At 38.9% G+C, this 16,631-nt stretch overlaps 1 protein-coding gene across 8 annotated transcripts in view; it reads right to left on the minus strand.

The window, feature by feature from the left end:
- BLNK (B cell linker) overlaps positions 1-16,631 on the minus strand; it is an 89,352-nt gene that overhangs the window by 1,502 nt on the left and 71,219 nt on the right. For 7 of the 8 annotated variants that reach the window (XM_009087277.4, XM_050976611.1, XM_050976610.1 and 4 more), the window contains 14 exons: positions 16,492-16,572; positions 15,038-15,063; positions 14,481-14,509; positions 14,045-14,140; positions 13,224-13,266; positions 10,348-10,375; positions 9,979-10,051; positions 9,376-9,406; positions 8,362-8,404; positions 7,449-7,527; positions 7,000-7,031; positions 4,023-4,102; positions 1,692-1,775; positions 515-670 (listed from right to left, as the gene is read on the minus strand). In XM_009087277.4, coding sequence (XP_009085525.3) covers positions 515-670; positions 1,692-1,775; positions 4,023-4,102; positions 7,000-7,031; positions 7,449-7,527; positions 8,362-8,404; positions 9,376-9,406; positions 9,979-10,051; positions 10,348-10,375; positions 13,224-13,266; positions 14,045-14,140; positions 14,481-14,509; positions 15,038-15,063; positions 16,492-16,572 — 881 coding nt within the window. Of the gene's footprint in view, positions 1-514; positions 671-1,691; positions 1,802-4,022; positions 4,103-6,999; positions 7,032-7,448; positions 7,528-8,361; positions 8,405-9,375; positions 9,407-9,978; positions 10,052-10,347; positions 10,376-13,223; positions 13,267-14,044; positions 14,141-14,480; positions 14,510-15,037; positions 15,064-16,491; positions 16,573-16,631 lie in introns of those variants that run through there. The other variant, XM_018910757.3, reaches the window with a different exon arrangement.

Here is a 16,631-nt window from a genome sequence, read left to right on the forward strand (position 1 = left end):
TATGTCCATGGCAGATTAGATAACCAGTGATCTTTTCACTCCAGAGCAAAAGTTTAATATTTTCTTTATGTGAAAACAGTACTAACAGTAATGTCATTCTCATTTTTAGTAGTGTTGGGGGGTTTTGTTTTTGAGCATGGCTGTTCTTCCTTTGCAATTTTCCAAGAAACCCAACTAGAGTTTTAGATAGAAGGCAAATGGAGGACCATAAACAGTCAGAAAATTTATCTAGTGGCTGCAGCTCTTATCCTTTTAACTTTATTTAAACAGCTCTATGAGTGTGTTTTAAATTTGGCCTGTGGTTTTAGTTACAGTGTACAGGAGCTGTTATAACACTGGTTTCTCAAGCTTGACAGATTGGTCATTTTAAAGGGTATATTGGTGATTTCAAAGGGTGTATTTTTATCTTCATACATGAAGAATCTTTGTGGTCGTAGTGCAATATATCTTAGTCATTGCTTATTAAAGGTATATAATTGAAAACTGTTAGGAAAAAACCCCCACATCATCTCACCTCTTCACCACTTTTTTCTCTGCCCAGTGCATATTGCCTTGTTGATTCAATAAATCGTATAGGAATGTTGTACACTCTTCTGTTGTAAAACACAACCAGTGTATATGGCTGCCGTGAGTCCTGCCCAGAACTCTTCCTTATTAGAAAAGATCCATCCTAAAGAGAGAAAAGTAGTCAGCGTATCTGGCTCATTTCTTTCCAACAACTTAGTCTGGTTGTGGCATAACATTTTGATTTATATCAACATTAAACCCTTTTTTCCCATTAGAAAAATAATAGCAGCAGAGAAAGTAGCATGTATTCCTGCTAACAGTAGCTTGTAAAGGTGTCATTTAAGAATCAGCTTTGCTGCTGCCTGTTCTCTCTCTCAACCACAGAGAAAATGAAGAAATAAATACACAGTGGCAGCCATCTGTTGGGCTCCACAGACTGTTAGGGAATAGTTCCTATCAGTGGCAGCAGGTAGGGAAGAAAGGAGGGAGAGGTGGAGACACCCTTTCTCCAGAGCTGTAAAAAGGAGCTCACCACAGTCAAGCACCTGCATTCCTGACCATGTAGCCCTGTGTTCACTAACTCACAGTAGCCTTCACCTGGTGACAGCCCCCATGCTCTGCCCCTTTATCCTCTGTGGACTTAGGCAGGAGTGGAAATGTACTTGAGGCTGAGGATGCAACTCTATATGCTCCTCTTTCCTCCTGTGACACTAGATTTTGTGCAAAGAATGGCTGAGAGAATTCAAATTCTCCAAATACCCAAATGCACAGTGTTGCTGCTTCAAATGCATAGCAACACCAGCCTTTCCAAACAGCTGTTTCCAAATGAGCCCCTGGACAGTGGGGGAGACCACTTAAAAGCCACTGAGCTTTGCATTTCTTTTAAGGGGGTGTGCACGAGCTGTAAGATCTTCCTCAGCTCTCTAGTCTGTAATAGCTTTCTCTGCAGTGCTTTGGTCTTCTGAGTTGCATTAATGCAACTTTGTGTTGCAATGAAAGCCAGCGTTAACTAATGTCACCACAATAACTCCAGGTTTGACAGTACTTGCATGGCACAGTAGTTCTGACCTGTTCAGAAGGCAACTGATGCTCTTTGAATACTTCTGGTTGTCTTTTAAAATTTTTTTAATTTGAAGTTTTGGGTTTTTTTCCCATAAAATAGACATTCTTTAAAAGTGACCTACCTTGTTTGATCGGTACAAGGCATCTTCTGCCATTTTCCTATCACAGGTAGCAGCATACCATGCTTTACTGTGAACACCAGCATCCTAAAAAGAGAGGAACAGTGTTTCACCTGTAAAATAATAATAATAAAGAATATGGCCTGTAGGGGAGTTACTGTTAAATAGTGACAGCTATGAAGTACTAAAATGCAGAAAAGTTAAGAGTTTAAAAAAGTCTTTGCCAGGAGTTCACAGTTTTAATTGAGTAGAGGGAGGGCAAAGAAAAACTGGGAGTGTCAAAACATTGGTAACAGATTTGTGGTAGAAGGCTGAACAATGACAAAAGAGAGATGCCCTGAGGAAAGCAGTCAGGTTCAACTGGCAGATCGTTCTAAAAACAAAAGCTATTCCAAAAGAATTTAAAGAGGAATAAATGTCGAGGAATGTTGAGGAATAATGCTCTCTGTGAACACAATCATGCCTGTCTCCACATGGACATCATGATGCTTGGATAAGTTTTGCTCCAGCTTTACAGTAACAAGCTTAATGATAAAATTAATTTTCACACAAGCTTTGTCACCTCTGTACAAAACAGATTAGGGGCTGCACATTATAACTGAGCTGGTCTAGCTGACTTATTGCTGTCAGAAAGGGAATGTCTTGGCTTCTCCTTTGTGCTCATTTTGTTGCTCATCTGATCCCATGGTGAGATAATTCACTTTATTAAACTTGCAGAAAAAAAAAAAAACTTTCCTTTTTTGTTTTGCCTTTTTTGTGTTTGACTGCCAGGCTGATTTTCTGTCAGTTTAATGACTCGGCTCAACCCACTGCAGGATCAGGAAGGAACACCATAGAAGCTGGGAGGGGAGCTGACAGTGAGGAGAGAGCAGAGCTTCAATTCTGGGGGCACTGCACTAAATCCTTAGACTGGCTCAAGCCATAAACTACAATTTTATCTTCAAAAATTTTCCATTTATTTCTCCAGTCACACTTTTCATTGGAAAAAGAAAGGCTGAGAGGAATTGCAAATATGAAAGGTACTTGCTCACATAGAGAATGAGTCCAGTGAACAGATCTTTGCACAACAAAAGAAGGAATCAATGGCCCCCAGACCTTTCTTCTACCACTATCTGTGGCCTGTAATGTAGAAGCAGAGAGTTGCTGCCAAAGTTTGGATGGGAATCAAGCAAAGAGTGAACGTCATGGGAATTAGTGACATCTGTGAGCACCTGTATTGTGCAGGATGCTACAGCAAATGATACCGCTGTATATAATTGCTGGGAAAATCACACTAACAGCTAATTTCTTTCAAACAAAATTGATCTTTTATTAAGTTCTGTTTCTGCCCATGGCTGTTACATAAAAATTGCAAATGTAATTGCTACAAGCTGTTTATGTAGTCTTCTGGATTGCTTATTTGAAAGTAATTTTTAAAATAATAATTTTAATAGTAATTTTTAAATATCTAGTATTACATACAGTTAAAAATCTTCCAGAACTTCAAATCCTTTGTGTTCTTCACTGTTGTATTATCTTTGTTGTGTCAGACTTTAGAACTCTTATTGTTACTGGCTCTGCATGATAGAGCCTTTGGTTTACACTCCACAGAACTATTTTTACCTTGTTTGTGACTACTAGGTTTATAAGAATGGCTTTTTGCATTTTGTAGTCTGCCTTCATCTAAGATGAGACTCAGGGGAATAGCACTGAAATGAAAATAACCTTGCATTTGCTTATATAATTCAAAGCTTAATGTTGCAACAAAACACATAAAAAAAAGAATTGGCCATAAGATTGACAGTGTGAACTGTAATGAGAAGAGATCTGTTTAAAGGAATAGAAAGGAGCTGGACTTGGGAGAGACCAAAACACAGGGGAGGCATTGCAGCATAATTGTGTTTGCTTACTGCACCTTTTTTTTCCTGTACACAATTTGTACAGCTGTAAGTTAGAAAAAAGGACGTGATTAAAAACTTATAGCAATCTATATCAAAGACTGGACTTAAGTACATCACCGTGGATTTCCTTGTGTCAGGGATGTTCAAAGTATGAACTGGAGAGTCAGGAAGACATGACACTAAAGCTTTTTCTGATAGGTAGGGTGCCAAGATTTAATGTAATACTGTTTACATATTTTTCTACAGTTTGTTAAACCTCTCCTATGCTACCTGTTCTGAGCATGTTTTAATGAAAGCCAATGTTCAGATTATTTGTGCTACAGAAAAGCCTCATTGCAAGAGGGGGCATAGAAGTCCTCCAGGAGTGTAATCTTCTATTGAAAGGGTGTGGAAATACTATTTTAAAATAAAGGATAAGGAGATTTCTGTAATTTGAATTTAGCTAATACTTTACCTGGTCTGCAGAACTTGAAACAGATGAAATGCTGCTGGGAGGGGAAGCACCCAAAGAACAGTTTACAGCTTCTGGCACTTCTAGAAAAGAGAAATAACAACATGTATAAGTTTTCAAAGTATGTTTGTTATCATGTAAGAAATTGAATGGTTACAACAATTGCATTGTTTGGAAGATCTGGAAACACTTGCCCTTTGATATCAGGAAAGACTTTCTACTGGAAATAGATGGTGCCTATGTAAGTGCTAGGACACTTGCCTGCCCAAAGGGTAGCCTTGCTTGTGAAGGAAAAAACAGTCTGGATAACAACTTGGTTATTGGCCAGAACTAGACTCAGAGTACTGGAAAAAACCTCTTCCACCACCAAAGTGAATCAATGTAGCAACAGATAAGAAAATGCAGGAACTTGATGCAAGTAATTCTCAGTCCACTGTGAGAAGCAGTCTTACAGGTGAACAAGTCAGGAAACTGAATTTATTTCAGAGATAATTTTTCACCAGTTTAGACTGCCTGAACTGTTTGTATACATGTGCAAGAAGTCCAGGCAGCAAAATGGAGAAAACATTATGATGCTTAATTGGAATAACAAAGCATAGTTGAAAATAGTTACTAGGGCTGAAATGCAGATCTAAGAGTTTAAGAAATCAGAAGTGAAATGTTTGAGTAGTGTTGCATAGTAATGATATGATGAAAGAAGTATGGATTATTGCTTTCTGGTAAAAAAGAATTTGGCCCAACAGTGTAGGTGTCTGCTATAGGTACTTGTGAACACAGCTGGATGCAAATCAATACACTAGAGAAGATTATTGTAGAAAGTTGAGTGATACTCATTTTGTTATTATGGGAGGCTTTTTTTCCTGTGTACTTTACTTATTAGGGAAAACAAATGCTACACCCTTTCTGGATATGGTGCTCTGCAGACTTCATTGTTAAATCTTCACTAATAAAATTCTGATTTAGATATTGATTTAGAAAGCAATAGAATGTTATAGAGAACACCATACAGTGGCCAGAACTAAAAAATGCAATTGGACTGGAGACAAAGACAATTGTGTGAAGTACATTTAGAACTTCTTTTGCAGTAAAGATGCAACTGCCTGGAAGCTGCATCCCAAGTGGAGGGGAAACATTGTAGGGAGCAGTTCCAGCTCTCAATGAATTAAAAATCACCTGAAGAAGGCTATTCAGTATTATGGATTTTGGTTTTTCTGTAAAATTTTGACTGACTGGCTGTTAAAGCTACATCTGAAAGTAGACTGTATGAATAAAGAAAGAACTGACAGAATTCAGATTAGTGAATTAGACTTGACAAAAGGATATTAAAATAAGTTATGAAAGTTGCCTTGGCTGTGTGTACAAAAGTAAAGAGAGATGGGGCTTTATGCAATAAGAATTTTATTGATTTTAAAGATAATCTAGGTACTAAACAAATAGTAGTTCTGGCACAGAAATAGAAATTTCCACAATCAAATTGGAAGCAGAGATTAAATAACATTAGTACAATTGAACTGATGGGCCCAGATTATCTTTACCTATGAAATTTTAAAAACTGTCATCAGTGAAATTCAGAGGTGGTAACAGTTATTTTACATAATTTTCAAGTCAGGATGGTACCAAATGATTAAAGAATACCAAACATAATTGCTATATCTAAAGTGGAAAAAGTGACGAGCATTTACAGGGCTTTTGGCCTGATTCCACAGAACACAAGGCCCTAGGAGAGAATTTGAAGGAAATAACATCAAGATTTGGAAATAAAGGTACAACTAGCAAGAGAAAATCTGAATTTTAGCCAAGTAGATAAAATGTTACAACTCTTTCATAGAATAACAGAGTTCTACAAAGAGGGGATGTGGAAGTGCACTTAATCTGGACTTCAGAGGAGCATTTGACACTGTGCCATTTGGGAAATAAGTACTTTTAATGATAAAGACAGAAGTTAGCTCTAGGTTTGTATACAAAGAAGAGATGGCAGGTTATGCTCAAGGGACATCAGTGATTATGGGACCAGTGGTATGTATTATAAAGTTGTTATTGGACCTAGCACTGAATAAGATTATGCTAAAGAAAGTTTACAAATCAGAGCATCATTTAGCACCAGATGGTCTTGATGAACAGTTCCAGTTCCAGAAGTAGTAAGAATTTATGCTTCCAGTTGAAGCACACCAGTTGTGTGATGGGAGCAGACAAACTTGAGTGCATCAGTCAAGAGCATTAATGTGAACCATGTATTAATGTGAACTTCCTCAGCACATGAGATATAATTGCAACATGCATCAAGCAAATGTTTCCAGGAAAGAGATACACTAATAACAGCATGTCAGTTTAAGCTACACCAAATGTAGATTTATATGTGCCATTCTCACCATCTGTTTACAATATGAAAGATATGTTCAGACTGAATATGTACAGTAAAGGGCTTACAGGAAGGTCAGACAAGTGTGTGCTAACAAGCAACTAGAAAAATGTTATTTGTTTTTAGCTGTGAACTGAAACAAAGTCCATCTTGGAAAGCACTACTTAGAAAAGAGCTTCAGCAATTGCTATTATAAAAGTACTTTCTTTTTTCCTTCTGTAGAAAAAGAAAAAATTGAATGTAATAATAATCTGTCTGTCTTGTAGGCAACAAAAGCCTGGAGCAGCCCAGAAATGTCATATTTAAGATTTTTCTGTGACAAGGCAGATTGATGGAATCTTTATTATGATGGGAAATGACCCAAATTGCCTTTGCTAGAGATTTCCAGTATTCATAAATATAAATGAAGCACCCATTTTCCATCAGTAATCCTGAGATACTCCCTTAATTTTACTAGCTGAACTAAGATCTTGGATACTTGACCTCCTCTTTGTATGCACTACAGATACATTAATTCCAAACTAATTAATATGCAAGGTATTTTGAAATAATTTTAATTCAGAGATTAAGTTGAAATTACAAATTAGTCACATTTTAATTCAAAAACTGAATTATACTTACTTGGCAGAATTGAGGGCTTTTGGAGCAGAGGCCTGAAATAAATGTTGAGAGATTACAGAAAGGTCTGAGGCGATGTACTCAGTCCTGATAATATGAAAATTGAAAATATGCAGTGGTACAATGTGCTCCATTTTACCCATGTGTTCATTGAGAAACATGGGTCTGATACAGGTATTTTAAAAAAATGCTATCCCACTAGTAGGAATTTAAACATATGTTTTAAATCTTGATTACTTCATTACAGATTATATCCCCTCATGATTTTTGGTGATGGTTACAGTATTTGTATGCATTCATTTGCCATGATTTATGTTATTGCCACTGTGAGGCTTCAGGAATCTCAGCTCTGAAAAAGCAACAAGGAGGCTCCAGTGAAAAGACTGCTCCCCTTTGAGCCTCTCAAAGCTGGTGCACTGCAATATTCCCAGGAGGATGGAAGGGGACCTTACTTTTGGGCACCACTTGGAAGGGGGGGAAGTGGAAGTTCCTGGCTGGAATTGCGCCGTCGTTCTGGTACCATAGGTTTTTCTGGAGTTTGGGAAAACAAACAGTACAGTCAAGATTTCTTCAGAAATATATTATCCCAGGTTAGGGAGTGCCAGCAGGGGAAGGAGGTTTTCTTTTACTATAAATTTGGGGGGGTTTTCTGACACAGCAGCCTGCCATTGCGCTGCTGTTAACTAATTCTAGGCAAATACCTGTGCTGTGGATGCCGTCGGGGCTCGGGGGACTCTGTGACACGGGGGGAGGGGGCAGCCAGCCTGGAGCCAGGCAGCAGCTCCTGCTGGAGCCGCCTCACCCAGACACAGACAGAGCCACAGACAGAGCCAGGACGGGATGGAGTCCCTGCCCACAGACACAGAGCCAGGAGGGATGGAGTCCCTGCCCACAGACACAGAGCCAGGAGGGATGGAGTCCCTGCCCACAGACACAGCCAGGACGGGATGGATTCCCTGCCCACAGACACAGAGCCAGGAGGGATGGAGTCCCTGCCCGTGCCAGGGACTGCCTCCTGCCAGGAGTCGGCTCAGCTCGGGATGGTTCTGGCTGAGTTCAGAGCCCGTCCCTCCCTTCCCCTTCTCCACTTCCAGGGCTCCATGGGCACACTGCTGGTCCATCACTGTGCTACATTACCCTGCCAGCAACCTCAGCAGCTGTACTGGGACTGCTTTCAGAGAACAATGATATTCACTGCAACTAAGGCTGCCCAGATCCAGTCTGAAACTGCTAAAACCAAACACCCCCTCAAACACCCCTACAGTAACTTGAATGTGGTGCTGTCTGTTTCATGTTTTTATTAAAAAAAAAAACCAAAAAACCTCAGATAAATGTCAACTTTTCACATTAGGGGTTATAATTTACCTTCATTTGCAGTTAAGGTCTCTCTGGAAGGTAAACACGGTTTCTACAGTAAAAGAGAAGGACAATCAAGTATTAACTGGTACTTGTACAGCAAATGTTTATCATTTATACTTTTTGTGAAACAGTTTAGAATTGACAACATACTGGACGAATTAGGAGGCAGGGACATGGCCATTCTCTGAAGAGTCTCTAGTTGTGTGACCTTGAAGTCTGCAATTTTGCAAAGGAGATTTGGAAAGAATCCCAACTTGTGGGTATAAATAGCTGGAGAAAAACTAAAATCTAGATGGTTCATTCTTATCTCAGGTGCTAAAATCAGAAGTCTCTCCCAAATACTTGAAAATGAAAATTGGATTTTCACCTGTACTGAACTATGCACACAAATATCTGAACACATTTTCTTCTGTTTACTGGAAGTTAAACTGTCAGTTTAGCTCATAGTAAAATTGGAACCAATCTTCCACTTTTTTTTTTTTTTTTTTTTTTTGCTTTCATTTGGAAACAATGATAATAAACTGCCAGCTTTGAAACGTTTTTGAATTAATTTCTTTGAAAATTTCAACCAGTCCTCTTACTTTCTGCCACAAGAAGTTTTGGGATATTTTTTGAATTACTGAAAAACCTCAGACAAATTCTGGTAAAATCCTGCATATTTCTTGAGCTATCACTTTCAATGAACTCATAGGAAGCCCTGTACATTCTGGGAATACTTCTGAATTTTCTGTGCTCCCATCTATTTCTTATTTATTCAGTTCATGAACTGCGTTTATTGTTACATCCCAGGACATTGAATTCAAACGTTGCTTTGATCAAAATATTTTTCTGCTTGAGCAGAAAGATCACTGATCTTCATTCATGTAATAGCACCCAAATATTTCCTGTCTTTGTAACTCTTTTCCTTAGCATTTTTTTTTCATTTATCTTGTACCAAAACCCATGATAAAATTAAATTTTATAATAAGTTAAAAATATAATAAAATTTTTGGGTGATTATGCAATTACAAGTCAACTTACTGGTGAAATTACTGCATTAGAAGCCTTCTTGCTGAAGTATGGAGGAAAAAGAAAAATAAAGAATATGGTTACTTAGCAGATATATGGATTCATTTAGCAACTAAGCATCAGTTTCATTGGTTCTCAGGGTATTTCTGTCTGAGGTAGGATTCACTGGATACTTTTAGCAGTTAGAAACAAAGAAGAATAAAAAAGGAATAAGGGCATTATCAGTGAAATGTGGGCACTCACTAAAGGAACTTACACACAAGGAAGCTAGACCTCTGTCCAATACTTAACATGCCTTGGGAGGGCAGAACTTAAGTGAAAGCCTTCTGCACCTCCAGCCTTGCATGTGCTGGTGCTGCAGTATCTAAATCAGCCAAGGCAGCCAGCATCTGCCAGTAGTGGCAGGCAGTGAAGGGCAAGGCCACTTGGCATACAGTGTTCCTCCAGAAATAGCAAAATAACAGCTTGCCTTTACCTAGTCAGGATATCTTTCACAAACAGCAATAAATATTATTCCTGAATTCTAATTGCTATAGGCAAGGATAGGAGTTAGCTCCTAATGCACCTATTAAACACATCCCTATCAAAGAAGTACTTTTACAATTTTTTACTCACAGGCCCCTTGGTAATGGAGATGGAGCTGCTCCAGTGGGAAATCTGGATTCTTGTGTGTTATTGAACCTCTGACCTAGAGATGTAAGCAATATATTTAGTATGCAATGTGAGCTGTATCTGAACAGTGGATTTTCCTCATTGCCATTTTAGTGTTAATGTAATAAAGGTAAAAAATATCCACTGCTTTAAGTTTTTTTCTTAACATGTTTTCAGTCTGATTATACAAGAGAACAGTTCAGTAACACTTCTTGCTTATTTCTGACTGTAGAGATAAAATTTACACTGACACAATACATTGCCTGCTGCATTCTGCTATCTGGTGGCACATTAGTCCCTCTCATATTGCTGTGTTTTCATCTCAATACTTACTTTCATCATTATTGTTTGCTTCATGGTCCTGTAATGGAAAAAGAGGTTAGATTTGATATGAAGGAATTAAAAAAGGGATTACTGTGTTCAGTTTTAATTCCTTCACTACCAGAAGGACACAGAGGTAATGGAGCAGAGAAGGGCAACAAGGCTGGTGGAAGGACTGAAGCACAAGTCTTATGTGGAGTGGCTGAGGGAGCTGGGTGTGTTTAGCCTGGAGAAAAGGAGGCTCAGGGGGGCCTTACTGCTCTCTACAAGTACCTGAAAGGAGGGTATCAGCCTTTTCTCCCAGGTAACAAGTGACAGGACAAGAGGAAATGGCCTAATGCTGCACCAGGAGAGGTTTAGGTTAGATATTAGAAAAAATGTTTTCACTGAAAGGGTGGTCAGGCATGGAATGGGCTGCCCAGGGAAGTGGTGGAATCACCATCCTTGGAGGTGTTCAAAAGCCAAGAGGACGTGGCAATATGGACATGGTTTACTGGTGAACATGGTGGTGCTGAATTAACAGTTGGAACTTGATCTTAGAGGTCTTTCTCAGCCTGAATGATTCTTTGATTATTAAATAAGAACTGCATGAATTATCAATATGGTTTTGGTATCTGTAGTAATTTTTAAAGAAATATTTTTACAGAAGGCATATAGCATCCAGAATACTTTCATGATGTCATTTGAAAAATTTTAAGCAACCATCAAATTTTGAGCTTTCTAATAATCTTGAGACTGCTTGTAGTAAGTATTGAGAAAATTTGGCCTTAGTTTTGCAGTGAGACCTTTTGATTAATGTTTAATTTCTGACCTGGAAGACAGAAATTTTGCAGCAGATTTAACATACTAAAAACACATCTTCCACTGAATGGAGGAAACTGAGTAGACCCTCTTATCACCAGGCTATAGAATTGAAGCAATCCACCTAATTTCCTGGCTTCTTTGGGAAATGCTTAATTTGGACTCCCACTTCTTGACTTTTAGGGAAGCAAGAGTCCCATCTGATAAGTATCTTTCAAAGAGGCACCAGTTATTAATTTGTCTGTCTTCATCTACCCAGCTAATAGCTTTTCACTAATGTTAGTGACAAATGCCTCCATTCCCTGGCTGGAGAGGTGTAATCCATCACCCAGCAGCTGGGGAAATGAGACATGGCAAGATTTTTCTCCCAGTCAGCCCAGGCCTTTGAGAGGAACAAGGGTTACAGTTCTGTGCACATGATCAGTGCTGGTTAGTGCTGACAGCAGACTGAATGGGAGCAGTGAACAGATGTTTCTGGTTTTGTTTAGGCTTTGTCAATGTGCTGTAGCCAGGGATGGAAAGGAACAACAGAGCACTGGATAAAATCATGCTCATTTCCATGTTTGTTTAAAATTGTGAAGGCTGCCACTTACAAGACAAGCAAAGACCCCAGAACTGGGACTGCACTGGGTAACTCTTTCCTAGGCTGACTCTTGTGACAAACTGGTGAACTGCAAGCACCCAGGAGCTGAATGCACCCATAGTACAGATGAGTGTTTGTCTGGGAGCTTCATCTTGGAGCTGTAACTCACTCAGTGTGTGGCTCCAGCTAAAGGATAGTCTCTTTTTATTCTCTGCAAAGCTAGGATGATATCCATCTCAAATGCAAGCTTTGAAAATGCATTAATGGAGAGTTTCAGCTGCAATATGGCACTTGAGTCTGTTCTGAAGCAGGAGTATTCTTAGTGCTGATCAGATAGTGGAATTTCTGTCCAACATTCTCCCTTGAGACAGGAGGTTTTTTTCCTTATCTTGTATTGGTAAGAAAAGCTGAGAAACTGTTTCATAAAAGAGAAATCCCAAATCTGGCACTGCTTAGGATTTGTTCAGAATCCCACAGGATACAGTTCTAAATGGGAAGAACTTTGTGATGAGGTGGAAGGGAAACTAAAATGCTGTTGTACATATGCACTGCTCGATACATCTAGATATTTAAAGACTGAAGACTATAAGGTGCTCATATACCACCTGCACTGTTACCATAACTTCTAATCCTATGACCCCACATTCCTGCTTTTAAGTGTCTAATTTCTCTATATAGTTATTGGTAGACTGATTATTTCCTAGGGACAAGTCAGAGCACAGGGCTGGGCCAGGGTCTGAGTGTGCTGCTTTTAGCACAGATACCGACACAGTTGACACGTTGCTCTGTTCTGGATGGTTGGCTCCTCAGGAAGACCCTCTCAAACTGGGACAGCTGTGAGTAGAGCTATGGTGTAGATCAATTAATGGAGCTAATCTGGCTGAAAAAGAATATTTTGCCATTTGCTTTTGCTCCTTTCTGCAGCTGAAGAAGTTTCAAAATAGTTTGCTTAAAACAACCCAGCACAGTGCAAGGGACAGACGGGATAAGAGCAGAGGGAGAAAAGGACTGGCTGAAACACAGCCTTAGCACCCAAGGCTTGTAATTAGTCCTTCAAGGACTGCATTTTCTAGTGATACTGGTTACTCAGACTACCCAGTCTGACATTTTAGAAGGTTTCCATTTTCAGAAAGCATTAATCATTCACCATCTTGAGAGGAATGAGGCTCAAGGAAAAGTGCTTCAGATTGGGCAGAATAATCCTCTGCTACTTAAAGTAAGGTTCCTGAAGTACAACTGGTACAAGAAATTGTTTTTGTGGACTGAAACGTATCTCCCTTATATCCCAAAAAACATTTGAACTTTTTCTTGGATCAATACAGATGTCCAGTGCTCTTTTGCCCAAAGGATTAATAGCAATGATCACAATATTAGATGAATCTGACATTGTGTCATCTGTTTCTGTTATTTAATCCAGACAATAAAGAGCTAATCTATTTATTTACATATGAAACACAGGACTCAAGTTAACATATTCTTCTAGAGTGGCCCATTAATTACTCACTGTTTTTGGATGAAGACGACTTCTGGGGAGAGGCAAAATATTTCTGAAAAATACACACAGTAAGTTATAATGAATAGGATTTATTATAACAATTTATTTAATTGGCTCAGATAGGCTTTTTAAGATCTAGAGGGAAGGAGGTCTGCAGTAAATGGATTTGATTTCAGCTCTGTACAGCTACAGTGCCTGTGGTGATGCTGAGCCCGTGGTGTGGAACTACTCTAGAGCAGCTCCTGTCCCAGACCCTGGGTCCCCTGTGACTGCACAGGAGCTCACCAAACACCCTCACACACAGAGTATTGTGGATGCCTCCTTCTGGGGGCACATAACAAACTCTGTAAAATAATGACCTAGAGAGGAGGCAGGGCTTATGGTGCAGCTTTCTATGCTTCTGGGGACACAGGAGTGAAGTAGTCTGCACACTCAAGTATGATTTTTCCCTTTTCTGCCAGAGACTTGGGATATAAACCATGGATTTACTGAGCCCAGTTTCTTTACAAGCAATTTTATGCAACTGCAAAAAAAAACTAATTTGCAAGGATGCAGAGATGGCTAATAAGACCTTAAATGGCTGGCAGAGATATTTTATCCCTGAACTGGATCCCTAAAGGGATGTTTCAGAAAATCCTATCTATGTGGCAAACTGCCTTCAACACAGAAGTTCACGAAGCAAGGAGAGCTTTTGGTTCTCACCTTGTCCTAGCATCCCTAGCTATTTGAGTGTCCTGACAATTGTTTATTGTTTGAAGTCTACACATTAGAGAGAAGAATTTTTTTTCTCTGCTAATATTTCCTATAGATCTAAGCTGCTGTTAACTTACCTGGAATTATCCTGCTTAGGTGACTCTCTGGTCATGCTGTGCATGTGGGAGTGCTCTGTATTCTGAACAGGCATAAACATGAGTGGCTTGGTGAACCTAGTAATGAAACATGAATTAAGAAAGGAAAATTACATTTAACAACAGTGAATACAAACAAAACCTCTCTTTCTTCTCCCCTACCCCCTTGATCAAAATTCTAATAAGTAACCTTAAGAGTATTTCTTTTTAGTATGTATTACATCTGGGTTATTGAAATTAACATAGAAATGGTTGATAGTCTTTGTGCAGATAATCTGAAGAGATATTTACTGTATGTATTTATTCTGTTACTGTATTTCTTCTAGAGAAAGAATTACCAGACATGTAGTGTCTAGATGAGAAAAAATATTTTCTGACAGTTTTAAATAATGCACAAACATTGACAGCAATGGGTTACCTGGTTACTGGTGGTGGTGATGGTTTTTCCTGTAAGAGAAAATGCACTGAATTGTTTTTGGTCACTTTTTCATTTCATAAAATAGATATGTATGATCCTATTTATGTTACCACATCAAGATATTATTTTTGCATTGTGATACAGATTTCTACTAGAGCTCTGTCTGGTAATCTACATTAGGATGGGACAGGCAAGAACTCAACATCAGTAAATCTGCTTTGGCCATATGTTATGTCAGTACCAGCAAATGGGAAAAAAATTACTGTGTCAGAACTGTCACTGCTCCCCTGCTGCAGTTCTGCTTCTGTAAAACATTCCCTTAGGCTGCTGCTTCACAGATTGGATCACTATCACAGAGGACTGGGAAACTTTCCCCTTCCCATTTACTCTTTTGAAATGGTTTGCCAGCTTTTCTGAAAAGGGAGTGTGAGAGAGCTTTAAGTGCAGGGATAGATATGTTCCCAGTTTTCCCTTTTGAAAGATTGATAATCTTTTCTCACAGTCACATCTGTGCCCTGCCTGAGGGCAGTGGCAGTGATACTGCAGAAAGGCCTCACCTCTTCTTCAGGAACCTCGTAGACTTCTACAGGACAGGGAAGAAATAAAAAGCATTCTTTAGTGTAGCAAAACCATACTGCATGTTACCATAAAAGCTGATCTGAATTTGTATCAGTCATACTTTGGACTCTGGAAAAATAACTTGGAGAATCTGCTCAGAATTTTAATCTGACACCAAAACCCTGGAGCAGCAACACTCCCTGTCTTGCAGGGGAAACTGCAGGTGAAGTCACAGGAATTCTGATACACTGTCACTGTGTTAATCAGGTTTCCTTCCACTGCAAAACCTTTTTATTGTTTTGTTTTTCTTCTCATTCCCTCCCCGCTGCAAGCAAGATGAACGCTTGTGTTGTGCAAACCTGGGTCAGTTTGGAAAAAATGTGTTATCACATCTGTAGCAGCAGCATTTAGCCTTTCCTTGACTCAGGGAGGAAGAATCAGGCCAGTCATAAATACAAGCTGGCTCATTTGCATGGCCAACATCCTTCCCCGAGTTCTGACCCACAAGTATATTTTAATTCACAGATCTTGAAAGGAAAAAAACACCAGCATCTTTATCTGTGCCCAGTTTCTTCAATGCAAACAGAATTCTATTTCGGTGAGTTTCATGTCAGGTTTCATCACTTTACTGCACTCAAGTGTCCCAGCTCCCACCAGGGGGAGATGTTCTACTCTGCAGTCACATCTGTCAGGAGCCGGTTGTTGCTCGACACTGACTTACAGAAAGGCTGAAATTGAAAAGGGCATTTTAAAATGTCTGGAAAATAACTCACGAAATCTCAAGCAATTCATAACAAATGTTAGTTTATGACTTAAAAGCTAAACACATTACTAATGAATATGCAAAGCTTTTTAAAGAACTGTGTCATGTCTGAAAAGGTTACATCCAAGCAATTAATGAGAGTGAGGATGCAAAACAACTCTAAGCTGGAAGAGAGAGATTAACAAGAATATCTAAATTTACAAAAGCAAATAGGATTCCTCTTATTTGCTTCTGCTTTTGTTTCTTTTTCCAAATAAACTGCTCTTTACAGAACCTCAATGGGAACACTGTTATAAAAGGCCATGCAAGACATCAGCCTATACAGAATTTCTGTATGGTTAAGTCTGAAGTATTGGGTGTTGATTCCTATGGTGAAATGGGATTACTGACATACTGAGTCCTACAATTCTTTCTGCAGTATTGATCCATTTGTGTTCCTCCACGAGAGCAAAAGCCTACAAATAAATTAATTTGGGGCAAATAACTTGTTCTAGTTTTATTCATGCTTAAAATGGATTTGCTGTTCAAGTTAGACAAAGCAACTGCTACAACACAGAAAAGCTAAAGTGGAACATATTTTTGTTTTACTTTAGTATGTAATAGGGTTAGTGGTGTGAATACATCAGGCATAATTTAATATTTCACAGTTTTACATTATTTTATTCTAACAGCAATGCAAGCTTCACATACCTTGCATAACAGAAGTAAGAGAAGGCTTTGGAGAAATAGGGGGGGCTGGCTTTGTTGTCTTCATAAATCTGTTCACAGGTGCTAAAAACATATTTTATTCATGTACATATATATATATATTTGTGCATATGTGTATGTGT

The sequence above is a fragment of the Serinus canaria genome, chromosome 6 (assembly GCF_022539315.1).
Source record: "Serinus canaria isolate serCan28SL12 chromosome 6, serCan2020, whole genome shotgun sequence".
Classification (NCBI taxonomy): Eukaryota; Metazoa; Chordata; class Aves; order Passeriformes; family Fringillidae; genus Serinus; species Serinus canaria.